Source organism: Cyprinodon tularosa, unplaced genomic scaffold (assembly GCF_016077235.1).
Source record: "Cyprinodon tularosa strain WSP-4 unplaced genomic scaffold, ASM1607723v1 ctg86, whole genome shotgun sequence".
Taxonomy (NCBI): Eukaryota; Metazoa; Chordata; class Actinopteri; order Cyprinodontiformes; family Cyprinodontidae; genus Cyprinodon; species Cyprinodon tularosa.
Window position 1 is genome coordinate 76,354 of NW_024039629.1, and position 20,241 is coordinate 96,594.

The following is a 20,241-nucleotide window of genomic DNA, read 5'->3' on the forward strand; positions in this document are numbered from 1 at the left end:
AAAAGATTAATAAAAAATGTTAAAAAAAATAATAAAGTGGTAAAAAGTATTGACAGCATAAAATGTTGCTGTCTCGTTTCCAGAACTTAATAGTTCCAGACGTCAGATAAAGCATAGCTATTATTTGTTTGATGATTAGTTTAGATTTAAATGACTGGATCACATTCAAATTTGGGTTTAGTTAAATTTATTAGGATAAGGTTTTTAAATCTGTCACATTTTCAAAAATAAACATAAATTAATGGAACTTCAAAGAAGCCAATTCCTTCATATTTTCTCCATAAAAATGCCTGCTTTCTGTTTCTGCAGCTTCACTGTACAGAAAATGAGTTACAGAGCCTGAAGGAACACTATAGCTGAAGAAGTAAAGATATAAAAGCCATAGTGATGAAAACAGAGAGAGAGACAACGACACAGAATGAATTCTGGTAAATCCCCTCTTCTAATCCTGCAGGTCTGTCCTTTGACTTTCCCTGCACAGATTATTAATCCAGCAAAACATTTAAAGCTTGTCGAGAAAAAAAATACTCAAAGAAGCACTAATTCTTAACTTGAAATATAAATGAGGTAAGACAGCAATGCCTATGTAGTTAAAAACAATTATACTTTGAAATGTTTACCCTAAATAACTATGTATAAGCACAGGGCACCATCATCCAGTCCTCAATTGCAGCCTTAAGATGCATCCATTCTTCAACAAACCTGAATCAAATGTCTCAGATGTCCCTCATAAGCTTATGCAGAGCTCTTGGGTCGAGCCATGCCACTATTAATCTAGGTGAGTTGTCCCTACCAAAAATTAGATGTTTATAATTTACAATACAGTGTTGTTGCAGCAGTAGAGGAGTTCTGGGATGGGGAATATTGACAGACGAAAACATGTTTTATCTAAAATGGAAAAAGTTTTTTTTTTTTTTTTTTTTTTTTGGTATAATTCTTGCTCTTAGTTGGTCACTCTGTGAGCTAAAGACATCTATTAGAGTCTTGATACTCCATAATGATCAATTGATTACTAAATTTGTTGACATTATTTCAATAATTGATTAATCCAATGAATTGTTTCAGCCATAAATAAAATACATGAAATGGGTTAAAAAGAGTAACTACAGCCTAGATGTAGAGCTCGTAGAGTGAATTTAATATATTAAATGTTCACTTTCAGTTCCTATTCTATTTCCAGTACTCATGTAAACACAATACATTTATTTGGCGTCCCTTGAATCTATTATTTTGTTTTGTTTTAATGATACAAAGAGAACTTTTAAAAGATAAGAGTGGGCTTTACCTCTGTTTACCTCTGCACAATTCTATATCTTCAAAAAAAAAGTATAAATCCACATATAACAGCCATATTTAGACTATATTCTGTTAGATTTTCCTACTGTCTTAGGTAATTTCAAATGCAAACCTTTTCAAAGTGGACAAAAGTCCTATTTCCTAATTCATCAGAGCCAGTAAAGCATCAGTCATTGATAAACAGCATCTAGTGTGTGTAGTGCTTATAAAATTTGTATAAATGTAGCAAGAAATGCTGTTTTTCTCTTTAAACGAAATACACCCTGATTTTTACGTCAAGCATAAAAAAACGAGCATGCATATTTTTGCATAGGACCAATGACATCAGACCAACAGTGTCCCTACCAAAGTTGAAATCAAACCTACACCCTTGGCCTCCACCTTGAGAGCTTCAACAATTCTTATGTTTCTCCCAACCTAGACCAGAATCCCTCCTCTTTTCAGCAGTGTCCTGATATTTTCAGCAATAAAACTGAGCGATGTCAAAGCCACAACACTGATAATGAGAGAGTGTTCCTGTAGTTAGGATTAGAACCTGCTGCTTTAGCCATTAACTATCATTTCACAGTGTCTAACTGAAGGGTAATCCCTTTAAATCAGAGGACATTTGGAACAATTCTTCTTGTTTTTAGCTCATTTTATTCGCTTATTTAAACTGAGTCAAACATTTAAAGTGTTTAAAGTGCTTTCTTTATTGCTATATTTGTATTTTTAATCAAAATATACCTTTTTTTGTTTTTTATGTATATAGTACCGGTACATATAGATATATACCATATATTGTATATAGTATAGTGTATGTTTTATATTGTATACAGTTATAGATTCTTTATTCTATATATATATATATATATATATATATATATATATATATATATATATATATATATATATATAAATAAAATTCTTAAAAATCTGTTAATTCACTGGGAATGCTTTTGGATTCTAGTACCGAAAATGTGTTGAATATTTGAATTATTTCCTTCCTTTTTCACCACAAACTGTTAATAAATTAACATTTATTACAGCTAAATGTCGCAAAACCCATGCTTAAACCCTCGTAACAAATGCTATACCCATAAGTTCCCATAAAAATCCTTTATTTCAGGAGCTTCTTTTAACCTTAAACCTAAAAATTCTTTGGACTGGATTTAGTTTTTTACACTGATTGCAGCTTCTTGAAACACTGTTTATTTTCCTTTGAGAACCTGTTTTTGTATACAAAAAATATCCAAAGCAAATTTTCAAACATTTTCATCGTCTCGCAGGATTGTCATCATTGATCATCGTTAAATCCTGGGTAATACCATCGATTTCCAACACTGCTTTGAAATTTAGAAAACATTTTACTTAAGAATATTGGTGCCATAGATTGGAAACGTTTTCTGGAATCTAAAGTTTGTTGAAAGGATCCAGGTTCTGGTGCTGAGTTTGGGGATGTGTGTGAGATTTCCCGCAGCCTCACCGAGTCTTTCAGGGCCATGAAGCAGTGGCACATCCACCGTCTGGTGGTTCCGTCTCTGCAGATGTAGGAGAAGGCCTTGTCATAGTTCCGGTCAGGAGCGCAGAAGGAAACCTTCTCTATAGTCTGGTCCACAATGAGGTCCTGACAGAGGAAATCAGACAAAGACAGGAGAGAGGCAACCGGAATCAGACAGGACATTCCAGGGAAAAATCCACTGCTTGGTTTATTTATTCAAGGCCTAGGTAAAGAGAAACAGAAAATCCTGGCCCAAACTTGCCCCTGGATTGATCCCAATTACTTGACCCACTGCTTTAGGTCCTCATTCGCCTCCTTTCACTCCAGCATATTTACAAACCCACTGATGACAGAAAAGGCCTCTAACTACCAACTAATGACACTGACCCTCTTTGAATCTCTGGGCCGCCTCCACTGCCTGCCCTTCTTTTAGTGAAAGGGTGATTCAGCTCTCAGAGTCTACAGTCACCATAGATGAAACTAAGAGGGGGGCCCTGTCTTTCTCTGTGTACATTAAGGGGCCCCCGGCTCGGCTCTTTGACTCGCACTCAAACACAGAAGGAGGGAGAAACAAGAGGTGAAGGGGAGACGAAAGGGAGCAGGGTTCACACACTCATCCGCACACTTCCTTCCTGTGTTTCTGAGCCGGCGAGAAAACAAGAAGGGCATTGGAAGAGGAGAGAGAGGGAGCGAGAAGGAGGACTAGAGAGGAGGAGAAAAGGAAAGAGGGATGTAGAGGGAAAGAATGGGAGTCCATTCAATCTGGGCCAATTAGTGAATCAAAGGGGATGCTGGTACCAAGGTGAAAGGCTGGGCAAAGGCCAGTGTTTCTGTGGGTGTGTGTTTGCGGTTGTTCTCCTCATGGGTGTCTGTGAGCCGTGGAAAACACAAAACAATCTGATAACGCTTTATTTAAAGATTTATATAATAACAATGAACAGAGGCTTTGATGGAGACGTTCCCTATAAAGAAAATGAAAGAAACAGCAGATCAGTGCACCTCATGACTCACAATGAGCTTCATCTAGAAAAGCAAACGAGTTTAAAGCCCCAACAGCTGCTGAAAGAAATGAAATAAAGAAATAGCGCTGTTTTATTCCCAGCTATCGGTTCACGGCGAAGGTGCAGCAGAGGTTCATGTTAAACAGAAGCCTAAATGTGCCTTCAGATCCTATACTGTCTATAATGACTGTGTGGGTTTAATAAAAGAGTACAGAATGATTCATAGAAAGCAGGGGAGGAAGAGGAGGAGGAGGAGGACTACATCAGAAGTGGTTGGAACTGCAGAGCATCTATCAGTGTCTTAAGAAGATATATCCTCAATCATTGGTCAGAATTTATTGGGTTTTTTCTGCTTTACCTACTGAAAAATAGCTCCTATTTTAATGAAAGCAGAATTTCTCTCTCAGTTTCATCTTCACATGAGAAGAATCTCTAAGTATCTGACCCGTTAAAACTCTGTTTTTAGTTGAAAGATGCCAAAATTTATATCGAATGAGAAACCTCACTTTATTCATCACAACAAGCAGCTCTTTCCTTAATTATCGTGCTTGCTTTAAGTATCATGTATACTAAAACACTGATTTTCTTAATATGTTCACTTCATAATCAAACTAGGGCTGCAACTTATGGTTATTTTGCTAAAAGATTAACCTTTTATAATATTTCAAATTAATCTATTAATAATCGGAAGAAGATTCTTTAGGAAATGAAACCAGGTAAAACGAACTTTTCTACTTGACGAGCTCTGGATGGAGCATTCTGACAGAGGAAAACATTTTTTTAAATCTTTTTTTTTTTACAATTTTGGTAGAATTGCTGCTTAAGGTGCGTTGCTCTGTCTGCTAAAAGCATGTTTTAGTTTCTACCCTGCAGTAAACGACTAATTAGTTGTTCTCCTGAGAAAGAAGACATCAAACCTGGATAGTCGAGAGACACAATCCAAACCAGAAGTTTGCTTTTTTTCATTTATCCCCTACATCAAAGCTTTTTTATATAAATGACAGCTGACTGCTGTTTGTAAAGATTAAATTAAGTTTTTTGTTTACTTGATCATCTTTATTTGTGCCAATATTACTAGAATTTCCCCATTGTAGGACAATAAAGGTATTTTCTATTTTATTCAATACCGTTCTGTCAAATCAAGAGGAAATCTAATCCTTTGCTCCATGGACTTATTACCTAATTCAATACCTTCAGTTTGTCCCCTCCCCTGAGGCCAAACCCTAACCCTAACAGTGGTGGATGAGAAACCTAAAACTGAGGTAGGGGATTTTATGTGACACGTCAAAGTTGTGCACTACACTGAAAGAAGTGAAATGTCCATTTAATTCGGTCAACTTAAAAGTTGATGTTGTTTCAACTTAAAAAAATGCATGTGTGGTTTGAAACCAATAATTTCACTTTATCTGGAATTAAAAATCCCTTATCACAGAAACAATCAACTAAAACAATTATTTTCCAAGTAAATATCTACTTCAAGTCAAAGGTAATAGTGTCACTAGGAGTTTATCCTTCCACATGCTGTAACTCACGTGAATGTGACCTCATTACCTGACGAATTGAAAAAAGGTGTGAGCAGCACAGCACCACCATGAGCAAGGCAGCTGTTTCAACTAATGCAGTCTGCGCAGTTTCAGAATAGCAAGGATTATGATGGGCAGGCATTGTAGTCATCAAGAGAAATGGCGTCTTTATCATATGGAGACGATTGTACGAACTCAGAGGAACTGCAGCTTAGCTTTAAAAAAAAAAATAGGATTGAACTAACGATCTTTTAACAACTAAAGGTCAAGCTCTAAGTTATCATGAATTATAAATCCTGTGGTCAATATAGTAGGATCAGATTTATGTTTTTATTCTTTATTCTTTTATTCTCTACTTGTATTTAAAGGTACAGATTTTATTTTTCCAAATAGAAAAAATATAAATATAATATAAAAAAGCATAAAACTTTTTTATAATCTGTTATAAGTTATAGTTTTGCTTTGTATGAATGTACTTTCCTTCTTTGGCTTAAGGTAAAAATATATTTCTAGTACATCAAAATGTATAGTTTCAACCACATCAGAAACTTAATTTGAGACAAAGTAATAAATTTAGGTGTAACAAATTACAGTATTTTTTTTAAGTTGATCCAAAGTATCTTTTTTTTTTTTCAGTGTAGATGGCTGTAAGTCTCACAAACAAACCCTTTAAAATAGGTGAGAAAAGGAGCCGTTCTAACTATTTTTTTGTCACTTTCTTCAGTTTTCTAGAGTTTTAAATAACCCAGTTGTTACAGGCTGTATATTTTATACACTGTAGTCCCCATCTTTGTGGAAACAGGAGCCCAACTCCAACACTACAACATTTAATAGCCTCTGAGGACCTGCACAGCGAGCCAGATCAAGTTTAAAAGTGATATGCAATATGGCTGTAAAAGGTAAGGTGGGGGTGCTGAAGCAAAGGAGAAAAGTGTGATGAGAGAGCAGGACAGGAGAGGCCGACGTGTGCGGTGTCAGAATAAAACTGGTCAGGTGAGGAAATAGAAGCAGCTTCAACAGGCTTTGTTTTTTCTGCTTAACATTCAGCAGAGCTGCAGCTTTCTGTGCTCGCTGCTGGAGACCTTCACCCCCCATCACGAGTGTGTGTCTGTGGAGCACTCTCATACAAAAAAATGTCTAAATCTAAATAAGTCATTTTTTCTTAAAATAAGTGCATTTTATCCTAAGTTGAGGAGGTAAATGAAACACTTTGCCAATGGAACAAGACGATTTACATCTGAATTAAGAAAAATCAATTGCATTGTCTTATTTTAAGTGTAAAAATACTCATTCCATTGCCAAACTATCTTATTTACCTGCTCAAATTAAGGCTAAATACACTTGATTTAAGAAATTTTTACTTAATTTCAGATTGTTTTTGTAGTGTGGAGGATCATTCGAGGTAAATATTAGAAAAGGACAATAAAACTGAGACCGATTCAATCATCAGTGTAGGTTGGCCAACACAGTGCTTTTCACTGAGCTTTTTCAAACAGCTCAGAGGCTAAATTATTTCTTTCTTACCTTGGTTTTGTCATCAACCACCCTGAGTCCATCAGCAGAAACCCACAGGACTGCTTTTACTGTCTTTTTGCCGCTCTGCAAAGGCAAAGAACAGGAGGAGAATGTTTATAAATGTTTTTAATTTTGACAAAGGAGTGCAAAAATGATACCTTCTTCATGATATCATCCCCATGTGCTGATTGTTAACAAGTTTGGAAGCAAACAAGCATCTAAAGGCCGTCTTCATCCCTATCCATCCAGATTTAAAATTATGATTAGATTTGAGTCAATTCTGCAAATCAGACTCGTGTGTGGGTGGAGGGGTGAATACTAGGAGCTTGTTTCACTATAAACACCATGACACAAAAAGTGCATTGCACACACCTTGTCTTCTTACAAACCTCTAATGGCAGGTAAAAGATGCGAAGAAAAGGATGATTAGCAGATCGAGGGGGGGAATGTAAAGTCACCTATGCATGCAGTGAAGAAGTGGAGAGCTGAATGTGAAGCAAACTAAAGGAGTGAAAACAGAACATGTTTCCTACAATGTCTTCCTTTGAGTTCTTTGGTTACAGAACCACATGTATGGATTTTAAACAAAGTGAGTCCTGTTGTACTCTGCCTTTCCACTATGAGCCTATGGCTGTCTAAGAGGAACTGTGTCACCGTGTTCACACGCTCCCCGTCTGAGTCCAGCCTCCCAGGGAGAAGAAGGGGGGAAACTCAGCGTGTTTCAGTGTGTGTGCTGCGTTATGGTTCACTTTCTGTTGTCTTTTCCTGCATCGGACTTTATAAAAGCAAACAAGAATAAATACGGGCCCAGACCCACCATGGAGAATGAAAGCAGTATAGTAAAATAAACAAGGATGGAAATATTGAGCCCAGTCTGCAGGCGCACTTAAGATTCAATTACGGTGAGCATCTACATTCAGCAACCTGGGCTAAAACTGCCTTTTTTAGTTCCAGTTAAGTCAAATTATATGGACAACATCTGCAAACACTTTTAAGTTCTTCCACAGTTCTCAATTGGATATCAGTCTGAACTTTGACTAGGCCTCTAACATACATACTCTGATCAGAACTATTCCATATTGCTTTAGGTATGGGTTTATGGTGCCTTTAGCCTCAGAGTCATGTTTCCTTATGTAGATTCTGTATTCAGAGCAATGTTTAGTGAAAGCATTCCCTAAACACATAGATCGGCCAATAGATTTCCTTTACTGCTGATGCCGATGTCTATTTTGCACTCAGTGTCCTGAGTCTTTTTGTGGCGATTCTTTAAGCCCATATTGCTTTCTCTTCCTTCATTTACATGAAAAAAAAATGACAGAACGTTACACAAATCTTCAAAAAGAGCGATTTATTGACAAATTGAAGAAAACATGGGAGTGCAGGTGGTGCAGTGATTAGCATGCACGACCCATGTACAGAGGCCTGTCGTCCTTTGTCGCATGTCTCTCCCCCTCTCTCATACCCCCTTTCCTGTCAGCCTACAGTCCGAAAAAACGAGTCACCGGTGCCGTAAAATCTATTAAAAAAATACGTTAACAATGGATAGCAGATGCTAGGAGCAGCAATGTAAGTGCATCCCATGATTTGAAGACAGGACTGCTGAATGCACTAATGAATCTAGAACGCATGTCAATATCAGCCGATAAAATTGGAAATATTGGAAAAAGATATCAAATATATTGGCCAATGTACAGGGCTGCTTAGTGGTGCAGTGGGTAGCACTGCTGCCTTGCAGTAAGAAGGTTGTAGGTTCAATTCCCTGGGGTCTTTCTGCATGCAGTTTGCATGTTCTCCCTGAGCATGTGTGGGTTCTCTCTGGGTACTCTGGCTTCCTCCCACAGTCCAAAAACAAGACTGTTAGGTTAATTGGCTTCTCTAAATTTGTCCTTAGGTGTGAGTGTGTGCATGAATGGTTGTTTTTTGTGTGTGTTGCCCTGCGATGGACTGGCGACCTGTCCGGGGTGGACCCCGCCTCTTGCCCATTGACTGCTGGAGATAGGCACCAGCACCCCTCGCGACCCCAATTGGGAAAAGCTTGTCAGTTGATTGATGGCCAATGTACCAGTCTATTGCTACACGTAGAGCCATGCACTAAATTAAGTTTGGTTTCACCTAAGCTAAGATGTTTGCAACTCTGGTTCCTTTGGCTGAAGTCATATATATTAAGTGAGATGTAGGTGGCTGCAGCTCTTTTAGTGTCAGCATGGCAAATCTCCCTGCTTCTCAATAAATACATGTCTTCCCCAGCCTGTTAGTTTAAATCCTGATAAGTTTGCAGTTGTGCCATTCTCTTGCTGTCCCCAGATGATGCATTGAACTGTACGCTGTGAGATGTTATCGTTTATTCTATTGTTTTATAACTGAACCTCTGCTTTAAACTTCTCCACAGCATTCTCCTGTCTAGTGAAGGACACCATCCTGTAGAAAATCTTCATGATGCTGTTTGTTCTCTAACAAACCTCCGAGGTCTTCGCAAAACATCCCCATTCACTCAGATTAAATCTCGCAATCTCGCATCATCATGCAATTAATAATTAGCGGTAGACTCTAATCACTAATTAGGTGACTTCAAAGGACAGATCGAAGCGATGGATTTTATTAGGGATGAATACAAATGAACTCCACTTTATTTTTTATTTTCTTCTTCACTAAAGAAACAAGTTGAACATTTTCTGCTGTAACATGAAAAAATACAAACTTCACAGGGCGTGAATACTTTATTAAAGCCTTTAGGTGTGTGATGAGGTGGAACTGCTACTTCTGATCAACCAATTGGAGCTCCAGTTTTAAATGTCCCTGTATGTGTTAGAATACTTACAACTTTTAGTTTTTTCACAGCCTCCTCACAGACGTGCATCCCTCTAGACTCCTCCACCTCCACCAGCCCCAGGTACTGCAGCAAAAAGACAAAACATGAACAGTTAAGGCTGAGTGGATTTCTACTGTTCCTGAAAACATTTCCTCACTGAGACGTGTTAGAGCAAAACTGAGAAAAATAAAAACAAAAAAGCTATGTTAACCTCTTTACTCCCAATCAGTATTTTAGTAATTGCCCTCAAATTGTCAGACGAGAAGCAGATCTGCATTTCGCAGTGGGTTTCCAGCTGTAGGAGGTTGCTGATAATGAGGACAGCATGAGGGAGAGGAGGACTGAAGTCAGTTATAGCATCCAGTCCTCTTTTGTTGTCTCTCCAGTTCTCTGCTTTGTGGTGCATTCGATGCCCATGGGGGCACCATTAAAGTTCTCTCAGCTTTGCTGCAGTCAGAAGCCAAGTGTAAGAAGAAGGCAGCCTTTTAAACATCTAAGGATAGAGTGAAGAAATCCTGCTTCCTGAACTGAAGTGAGTGCTGAAAACAACATGCGGCTAAGTGGAGGAGTCCTCTCCACAACTTTTTCCTCTAGTCTTTTGTCAAGTGATGAAGTCCATCTGTCTTTAGAAAGTTTCCGAGGTGAGTCACAAGCCCAGGAAGACATGCTCAGGGTTCAAACTCAGACATTTACAATAAAGGAGTGTTTTCATCTGTTCCAACCAAATGCATATGAATTCATTCAAATCATCATGTTGGTATTGTCTTAACAGTCCAACAGTCACACCTTAATCATTGTAACTATATATTCATTTTAATTTGAATAAGATCCTACGGACCTTTTAAAAGATTGAAATAAAGAGATGGATCAGCTGTATGGCGTAAGAAGTAGTGTTGCAAGACAGCAGCATTTTACTCCCCATAAAATCCCATAAATCCTTGCTGATAGAGCAAAAAACCTTTAACCTGACTCCGCCAGATGTATTTGCTCCGCATATCCATCTGGAAACCTTCCGTTGAAGTAATTTTGGGAAGGGGCGAAAATACTGGTTAGCTGATTGGCCTATGTTGGTGATAGACGGGCCAGATAAACCAAACAGATCAACGAAGAATATGACGTACTAACAGAGCGACGAAGAAGAGGAGCCAATTGATAGATCAAACTCTTGCCGAAACCAGTCAGGACAAGAGCAAAGACATCTTTTCCTCTGAGAAAAGCCTCCAGAGCAGTGTTTTGCTCTTCTTTCAGTGAAGAAATGCTCTGTAATTCCGATAAAACTTGCCCGATAGCCACGCTAACGCTAGTTTCATCGGCTGAAGCCGCCATGTTCTTTAGACTGAACTGTCGCGCTTCTCGTTGCGTCACACCTCAACCCGCCTCAAAGCCAACGCTGATTGGACGTTCGTTTGGTGAACGGCTCCAAATTTTCTTCAACGGAGAGTCTCCAGACTGATCTGCGAGTGAAACCTTGAAAGCTTGCGAGATCAGGATGGTCTCACGAGGCTAAAAAACCTTATGGTCAGTTCCAAAAGTGATGCTTTGCTTCCTAAAAATCATTACTATTAAAGTGGAGAATAATTCCCTTATTGTTATAAAAAGAAAGATGAAACTTAGAATATTTATTTTTTTTTGTCTCCTTTTTTAGACTATGGCGTACTTTTATAAATATGGCGTACTTTTCCACTGGTACATAAACATCATGACTCAACTGGACCCCTGTTGATTAAAAAGAAACAGAGCTTATTTTCAGCTTTTAGGAAAGTGGCGACATTGAAATCAATGCCGTGATCCAACGTCCTGTGCAGAGAACTTGGTACTTGATTGCAACAGAATATAATGTTATGTTTCTGGGTGACTTCTCCCTTTCTGGTATAACGTCTTGGAGAGAATTTAAAGGCCGACTATTATCAAGATGAGGTTCTGGAGTCTGTGCCAGACTCATAACGCCACTCTTATGTAATCAGAATCTATCCTCTGTGCTTGGGTTCCCAAACACTTCTTAAATCGTTCTTTGCTAAATTGACAGTAATTTCTTCAATGAAAATCTAAGCTGAAATTACACAAGCATTGAAGCATCTTTAAAACCTGGTGAAAAAGCAAACAAAGGGCAACAAAAAACAGTCACAACCGTCTGTCCTTCATGCATCATCGCCCCTGCTTTGGTTTCCATGTGTCTCTCCCTCCCTTCCTGCCATATTCATAGATAGAATTCATTTGCAAGTGAATTAAAATCAAATCTTGAAGGTAATTTTTGTCAAACATCGAAGGTTTGGAAAAAATAAAACTAAATTTTGCTGCTCTGGATATTTAGTGGTAAACTCAACCTGACCACCACACCATGCTCTCTCTCTCTTCTCTCTGTTAAAAAAGGATGTTTCTCTCTAGGCTGCGCTTAGAAACTCTATTTTCGTTCCTTCAGGGCAGTTCGGCAGCTCCTGGGGAGTCATTGTCAGGATGAGAAAAAGAAAAACATGGCCGACAGAGCAAGAGAAGAATCGAATAGTTGGGTTTTATTGTGCTATCAGCTTTTGTCTGTAAGCCTCGAGCTCTACTGCTCCCTCTCATCCCATCATTAACCATTCAGGCAATTACATTCAGCTCAAATGTTGCTCTTCGACTTCTCAGGGGTTTTCATTTCTCATCTGTTTACCAAGGATCCAACCTTCTTTTGATTCACCTCTTATCTGCTCCGATCTCTCCCTCTGTTTGGCATTTCGCATCTCAGGATGTGTTTTCCGTCCCCGCTGTGCGCCTATATCAGTCTCCCTGTCATTTCCTGTGGTCTCTGTAATCTGTAACTCCACCTTGCTGTCACAGCTCCCTCCCTGCCCTCCATCTTTTATTGTCATTGTCTCTTCAATTCGTCTACAAATCACCTCTAACACTGCTTACAGAGCTGAAGGTTAGTTGTAAAGTCTGCCCTTTAATAAAGCTACTGTCTGCACCTACTGCTATAAGGTATATATAGCGGAAGACCTCTGTCCTACTCCAATGAAAAGAAAAGCTGATCACTTTAGCCAACAAACCATAAGAAGTCCATGTCAGCCATCCCCATACATTCATTCCTCTTCATCTTTCTAACCTTGTTGATATCCATCGCAGTCATTCAAAAATTGTTGCTCTTCTTCTTAAGACATTTCATGGTAACGTCTACTGTATAAATTAAAGAAGAGCAGCTTGACATCAGGCTCAGATTGTGATTGATTAACTCACAATTTTAAATTTGCATAACATCTCATCTCATTTGTCTCGGTGTATCACTTAGTGGAAGTTAGGAATGACCTTTTGGTACCGATGCAAGAAATATGCAGGACAAAGATGATGGCTGAACAAGGTTTCTGGATTTACTTTTGAAGGACACGCATATGCATATTATGGACACAAAAGACAAATGAAGATGGTACAAATTATAATGAGTATAAAACTATTTTCAAGAAAAAAGCATGAAAAAAGCTCTTTCCACACTGGGAAAACGATCTAGAAATAAGTAGAAATTTCTTAAATTAAGTGTATTTACCCTGAATTTGAGTAGGTAAATTAGATAGTTTGCCAATGGAATGAGTAGTTTTACACTTAAATAAGATATTTAGATAAAATGCACTTGAAATAAGACAATGCAATTGTTTTTTCGTATTTTAAGTGTCAATTGTCTTGTTCCATTGGCAAGACGTCTCTTTTACCTCCTCAATCAAAGACAAAATGCACTTATTTTAAGAAAAAATGACTTATCTCGATTTTGCTTTTTTTCTAGTGCATTTAGGGTGCACAGAAAGGGGTCCGATTTAAATTTAGTGCATTTTAAACAACTTCTTTCTTATAACTCCCTAAGATGCAACTTTAGCACTAAGTGTTTATACCTCAAACCTCTTTAAATACACATTGCTTATATGATCAGATAGATATTAATGTAAAACCAAAAAAGTATAATCCTTCTAAAGATTCTGTTTTATCTGACTATATCAACATTTAGATCTGTACTTTGACCAAAAATGTGAAATAAACAGTAGGGAAACTATTCATTTTTATCAGCTGAGGGTTGGGTTTTTAGAAGCTTTTTTCTTCTTTTTTTTATATCTTCATTAAAAATAAATCTATATCTGGATTTTAGAAGTTACACCTGCAGTCATGAAACATTGATGATTTCCCTGAAGGTACAATTAGCGTAGAAAAAACGATAGGTCTGCTTTTTAAAAAAGAGTTAAGCTGCCAGTTCCTGGAAAAATCAATACAATCCATCAATTTTTATGCCTGTTTGATCATTTTGAAATTTGTTCTTGTCAGCAGTTTAAGGGCAAGATGCAAATTTACATCTTGAACGTGTCGCTAGTCTAACACAATGCAACACAAGGATAACACGTCAACTCCGTACAGACTGTGACAATGTGACACCTGTATGTTGAGTCATATAGGGGAGAAAATTACATACACAGCTATAATTTTATGAAAATATATAGCTGTAAAGTGAATACATTACATTATATTTTTGTTTAAGGGATAAATAGTTGGACATCTAGTGCGGCCCTCATTTCTTAAGCATCTGGACCTTATCACAGGTAACTTTCATTTTCTCTTAAGCTATCTAAATGTTTAGAAGTTATTGCTTTAAGCCATGCAAATTGGTCAGGTTTAATCCAACAATCAAAAACACAAAGGGGCTCATTATTCTTCACACACACTGCAAAAAATAGAAATCTAAGTAAGTTTATTTTTCTTTAAAAAAGAGCATTTCTTTCTTGAATTAAGCAGTTAAGTGATACACTTTGCCAATGGAATAAGGCAATTTACATCTAAAATAAGAAAAAACAATTGTGTTATCTTATTCCAAGTGGATATTATCTAATTATCTTATTTTAAGAGTAAAAATACTCATTCCATTGGCATTATTATTTACTTGGCATTATTATTTACTATTATTTACTTGCTTGAATTATGCTAAATACACTAATTTTAAGACATTTTTACTCGTTTCCAGATCGTTTTTGCAGTGCATCGCCCTGAAAATGTATCCTGGGTTGGGTTTAAACAGCAACTCAGCATACTATGTCAGACCCAATAACCCAACCATCTCCGGGTTAAAAAATATGGCCTGATTCATTTGAACTTAGAAGTAGAAATTACAGATCTCTAAGCAGGAAATCATTAGTTAAATTAGTTGGAAAGTGGAGGCATTGAACATTTACTGCAACGTCTGCTTTCAGGATGGATGCTACTCTAATCATCAGTAATTGCACTCTTCTGGTTTGACTGTCAGAAGCAATTCTGTATTATGTGTGTAACATTTTAGTCAATCATTCTCATATAACTTTTAAGAAGTTTCCATGTTGTTAATATGCTAAAAGTTCAGGGTCGAACTGTTTCTAATATTAGCTACTTTTACATAGGATTCAAATATTCAGATTGAAGGTCTGATTTGATCAAAAAGGTTTTATCTTGGTATGTCAGAACAAAGATTATAATCCGATTGTGTCCGATCGGAAAGAAATCTCATTCTGAAAGTGAGAGAAAGGTGGATATTGGTGATTTGTGCAGTAATATAATTTCCAGTGCACATGTGTGCAACTTCAGCACTACCCCTGTAGCAAAAGAGTGTTAGCATAAGCTACTGTGGAGCCCTTATTGTAACTAAAATTACCAGCAAGGCGATGCGATAAATGTTTAAGGAAAAAATCTACATGTGTAGGGCAGGCACAGAGTAACTAAAGTTGAGGATGAGTGACAAGTATAGGTTTGTTTACAAAGCAGGCAGTTTCATCTTCTATTACCTAAAGTGTTTGCACAAAATGACACAATTCTGCGCATGCTCAAATGATATAAATGATCGAACACTTGCCACATGTATACACGCCTCATGATTGGATTATTGTGTTTAATGTCCACGTAGTTAAAGATTTAGAATTTCTGATCAAGGAAGGTTTAGTTCGGATCGAGGAAATTATGTGCATTTAAACATAGCTAATGATATTGTAATAAGATTTGCCCTAGTGACCTTTATATGAATAGTTAAGAGTGTGAGCATTCACAAGTGGAAAACTGGAACACTGTTACGCTACCGTTCAAAAGTTTGGGGTCACCCAAACAATTTTGTGTTTTCTTGAAAAGTCACACTTATTCACCACCATAGAAGTAGAAAATAGAATCAAGACATTGACAAGGTTAGAAATAATGATTTGTATTTGAAATAAGATTTTTATTTGCTTTGGTCAAAGAATCCTCCATTTGCAGCAATTACAGCATTGCAGACCTTTGGCATTCTAGCTGTTCATTTGTTGAGGTAATCTGGAGAAATTGCACCCCACGCTTCCAGAAGCAACTCCCACAAGTTGGATTGGTTGGATGGGCACTTCTTGCGTATCATACAGTCAAGCTGCTCCCACAACAGCTCAATGGGGTTCAGATCTGGTGACTGCGCTGGCCACTCCATTACCGATAGAATACCAGCTTCTACTCTAAATGCAACGCGGCCTCCCACTTCTTTTTCTACTCTGGTTAGAGCCTGTTTGTGTTGTCCTCTTAAGGGAGTAGTGCACACCGTTGTAGGAAATCTTTAAGTTCTTAGCAATTTCTTACATGGAATAGCCTTCATTTCTAAGAAGAAGAATAGACTGTTGAGTTTCAGATGAAAGTTCTCTTTTTCTGGCCATTTTGAGCATTAATTGACCTCACAAATGTGATGCTCCAGAAACTCAATCTGCTCAAAGTAAGGTCAGTTTTGTAGCTTCTGTAACGAGCTAAACTGTTTTCAGATGTGTGAACATGATTGCGCAAGGGTTTTCTAATCATCAATTAGCCTTCTGAGCCAATGAGCAAACGCATTGTACCATTAGAACACTGGAGTGATAGTTACTGGAAATGGGCCTCTATACACCTATGTAGATATTTCACCAAAAAACAGACATTTGCAGCTAGAATAGTCATTTACCAAATTAGCAATGTATAGAGTGTATTTCTTTAAACCTAAGACTAGTTTAAAGTTATCTTCATTGAAAAGTACAGTGCTTTTCCTTCAAAAATAAGGACATTTCAATGTGACCCCAAACTTATGAACGGTAGTGTATGTCGGAGATTATGTCAATTCTAATGTAAACAGGATAAACCAGGGCTGGATCTGTCCACGTTTTAACCAAACTAACACTTTGAAAACCCTGTTTCTCATTTAAGTTAAGGCCAAAATACAGAGAAAAATCATGCAAAATGTTCAAAAATAATGCAAACTGTTCTTCTTAATATATATATTTGTTGTATTACTATTATTATAAGTAAGAAGCTGCTGCATCACTGTGAACCTACCCGAACAGCGAAGTTACATTTGCCCTTGCGTACAGCCTCCTCGTCAGCCTGCCACTGATGCGGTCTACTAGCCTCTGGCACATAGGTGGGCTTCTTCCTCCCCAGACTCTGGCGAAGCTTGTTCATCTCCGGGGTCACGTGCTCCCTGGAACTGAGAAAACACACAGATGCTGGATTAGCTGCAGAGCAACGGAAGGCAACAAATGATCTCTACTGCACAGAAGAACATGTTGATAAAAACAATTAGCACAATGTTACTCTCTGGTTAAGCTAATCAACAGCTACGCACATGCAAAAGTGGCAGAGAGCTCTGCATATAAATAATCCCATGTTTCATTTAACACAAGTGGGATGAACTTCATTGATTAGCTGGAGCTCTTCATAGTGTAACCTTCTCTAATGATGCAGTCAGTAAAGCAACAATATGAGCACTTTGCACTGTGGCGTTCTGTTGAGAAGCCATAGAGAGTCAGCTGGAAGAGTCCCATGGGTAACATAGACTTAGGCCTGGCTTTCATCTATCGTAAAAAAATACATCAAGAGCTCTGATCGGTAGATCAGCCCCCACATACCCGCACACACACACACGTGAACATGTGCTCTATTCCTCTCTGAACGATCTACTCTCCGCTCCCTAATTAAGCCATTCAGCCCGCTGGCCTGCTCAGCTATGCTAATTTCCCTTCATAATAAAACAACGCCATCAAAACATGACCTGTTTCAAAGTAGTAATTACCGTTTTCATTCCCCCAATGTCATATCCCTCTCTGCAAGAAAATCTAGAGCCAAATAACATCTGTTTTCCATAAACTAATATCAATGAGGCTTTGTGAGCTGGATCATCTTTGTTGTAGGTCAACAGTCGGTGTTTTTCTCTATTTTTCTATTTGATTGGACTATTTGATCGAAATATACACAGCAAGAAGATTTAACAGAGTTTGTGTCCTGAATGTAAATGTACAGGGAGCACATTGAGAAACAAAGCTAAGCATGGTACGATTATGTTAAACACTGAATGGGATGTTAATGAGAAATATTACAGAATGAAAATAGGTGATCCAGATTAAGCATGCTGAGGCCATCACAGAAATCAGAGATAAAGAAGAAATTGGTCGATGACTTGAATTTGGACACTATCTGAACGGTGTTTGGGTCATTTCTGATGAATAAACACATCATACCAAAGTTCTACAAGGATTAATACTGAAAACACTTTTTTTCCGGAAGTTGTCAGTTGTCTTGACAGTCAGACTGACTGCAAAACAGATCTATTTTTGCCAGAGCTCCTCTGTTTCTTCACCATTTCATACTTTTTTTCTTTCTTTGTCAGATAGATCAGAACTTTATTTGGCCATGAAAAATATTTTTTTTTCCAAAGGGAACCAATCAGTGGACCCAAAGGATACGTAACCACCTTTAGCAGATACCAGGAAGACTGGAAATATTAGGTTCCTATGATATATTATTTAGATATTTCAACCTGTCAGAGGACCTGATGGATTTGGAAATGTTGGGAAGCCCTATGAAATATTAATAGGTAATACCAGGACCCGTATTCTCAAAGGAGTATACAGATACTGATGTTTGCAGTTGAATCTCCTCTAAATCCTCTAAACATTTACTGGACTGCCACTAAATATCATTAGACAAATGATGTGATGTTGCCTCTGGTTGCGGTACAGATAATCAATGACTATATACAGTGGGAAAAGTTGAAAAGTATTTTTTACTACTTTTGAATGTAGTACCTAAAGAGAAATCAGCCACAAATCTGTTCAGTACTGGAAACATCACAAGAGGTAAGAACTATGACAAAGATCTCTGCAACATTAGTGTAGCTTTCCACTCTACTTTTGTCAGTCCTGGTGTCCAGGGTAAAAACCCAGAAGATAAACTATACCAATCTTGAACAGATTCCAAAACAATCGGAACATCTTTGAGTCGAGAAGCAACTAAATTTTTTCTTAACCCCTTGAACCCTACGGACCCACCGGCGGGTCCAGCTGCTACGTGACCTCGTAATTTTACCAAACCCCCAGTATTGATGTAAAAAACATATTTGGCACAGCTTGGTGTCATTTATGGATAAATGTGCCAAAATGGCCTCTCCGCCTAAGAAATTTCTCACTAATACCATTCTAAAATAAATATGATTCATCTGATTGAGTCCAAATTTGGTATATTTTTACACAACATTTAGATTTGAAAGTCTGTACTACTTTTTTGTGCTATAAATAATATTTTGGTAGTGTTTTGCAATGTTTATTTCAAAGAAAATTTTGGCGAGGTTCAAAAAATGCAAAATATTTTGTATTTTGTCCGTAATATTTCAGGCAGGGTCAAAGCTACAATGGTGCTGACACCAGAAAACCATTCTATGACATCTTACCTTTACAGACGTACCAAAAGTTTCTTCTTAAATCTAATAGCTTTGAGGCTATAAGTTATTTACTTTTGTGTGTTTTTGTCAGGCAGAAATTTATTTATACCTCCTTAGGGTGTAAGAGGTTAACATTTTTGCTGAATTCTTTGTATACCACAAAAAACAGGAAGCATACAAATTGTTGTAGATCAGGACCCAATCAGTCTGTCCATCTCTTGGTCTATCATACCACATACTGTGAACAAGACAGATCAAAATACTTGATCTTCTGCCCCCAAGGAAGAGAAAACTTATTTTCTTTTATTTGGTCAGTTGAGAACATCTGAATCAGAACAACAGGAACAGACTCTCCTCCCTGCCACCGTTCACATGGCTGTGAAATACTCCAGGACATACTGAGAATAATGCATTAAATCTAGCAGAGCCACAAAAAAATTCCAAAAGAAAAGGTGATATCTTGAAGCTTCCAAACGACCCATCTTCCTCTCACAATGACATTTTGAGACCAGTTTAGCCATGGAGGAGATGTCACATTGCAATAAAAACCTGTGAACAATGTTCTAATTTTATGTATACAAGGTCCAGATAGTCATTAAAAGCATCCCGACTCCCCACAGCAGGCCCAAAACTAGCTAGGAACCAGAGATGTCAAGTAACAAAGTACAAATCCTTTGTTACTGTACTTAAGTACACTTTTTAGGTATCTATACTTTACTCCATTACTTATTTTTCTTACTACTTCTGACTTCTACTCATTACATTTTCACACAAGTATCTGTACTTTCTATTCCTTACATTTTTAAAACAAATGTTACTCGTTACTCTGGGCTTCAGTTTATTGTTTATAAACAATTGGCGCCATCCACATCTAGTAAAAACTAGTGTAATTGGATGAGTTATAGAACGCAAACACTCATTGGTTAGCTAAAGGAAATCATCTAAAGCAA

The 20,241-nt window shown here is 37.6% G+C and overlaps 1 protein-coding gene across 3 annotated transcripts in view; it reads right to left on the bottom strand.

Annotated features, from left to right (window-relative positions):
- Window positions 1-20,241, bottom strand: part of numbl (NUMB like endocytic adaptor protein) — a 111,627-nt gene that overhangs the window by 6,649 nt on the left and 84,737 nt on the right. For all 3 annotated transcript variants that reach the window (XM_038273170.1, XM_038273169.1, XM_038273168.1), the window contains exons 2-5: window positions 16,912-17,062; window positions 9,634-9,708; window positions 6,825-6,899; window positions 2,762-2,902 (exon numbers count right to left, since the gene is read on the bottom strand). In XM_038273170.1, the coding sequence (XP_038129098.1) occupies window positions 2,762-2,902; window positions 6,825-6,899; window positions 9,634-9,708; window positions 16,912-17,037 (417 nt within the window). In that variant the 5' untranslated portion in view covers window positions 17,038-17,062. The remainder of the gene's footprint in view (window positions 1-2,761; window positions 2,903-6,824; window positions 6,900-9,633; window positions 9,709-16,911; window positions 17,063-20,241) is intronic.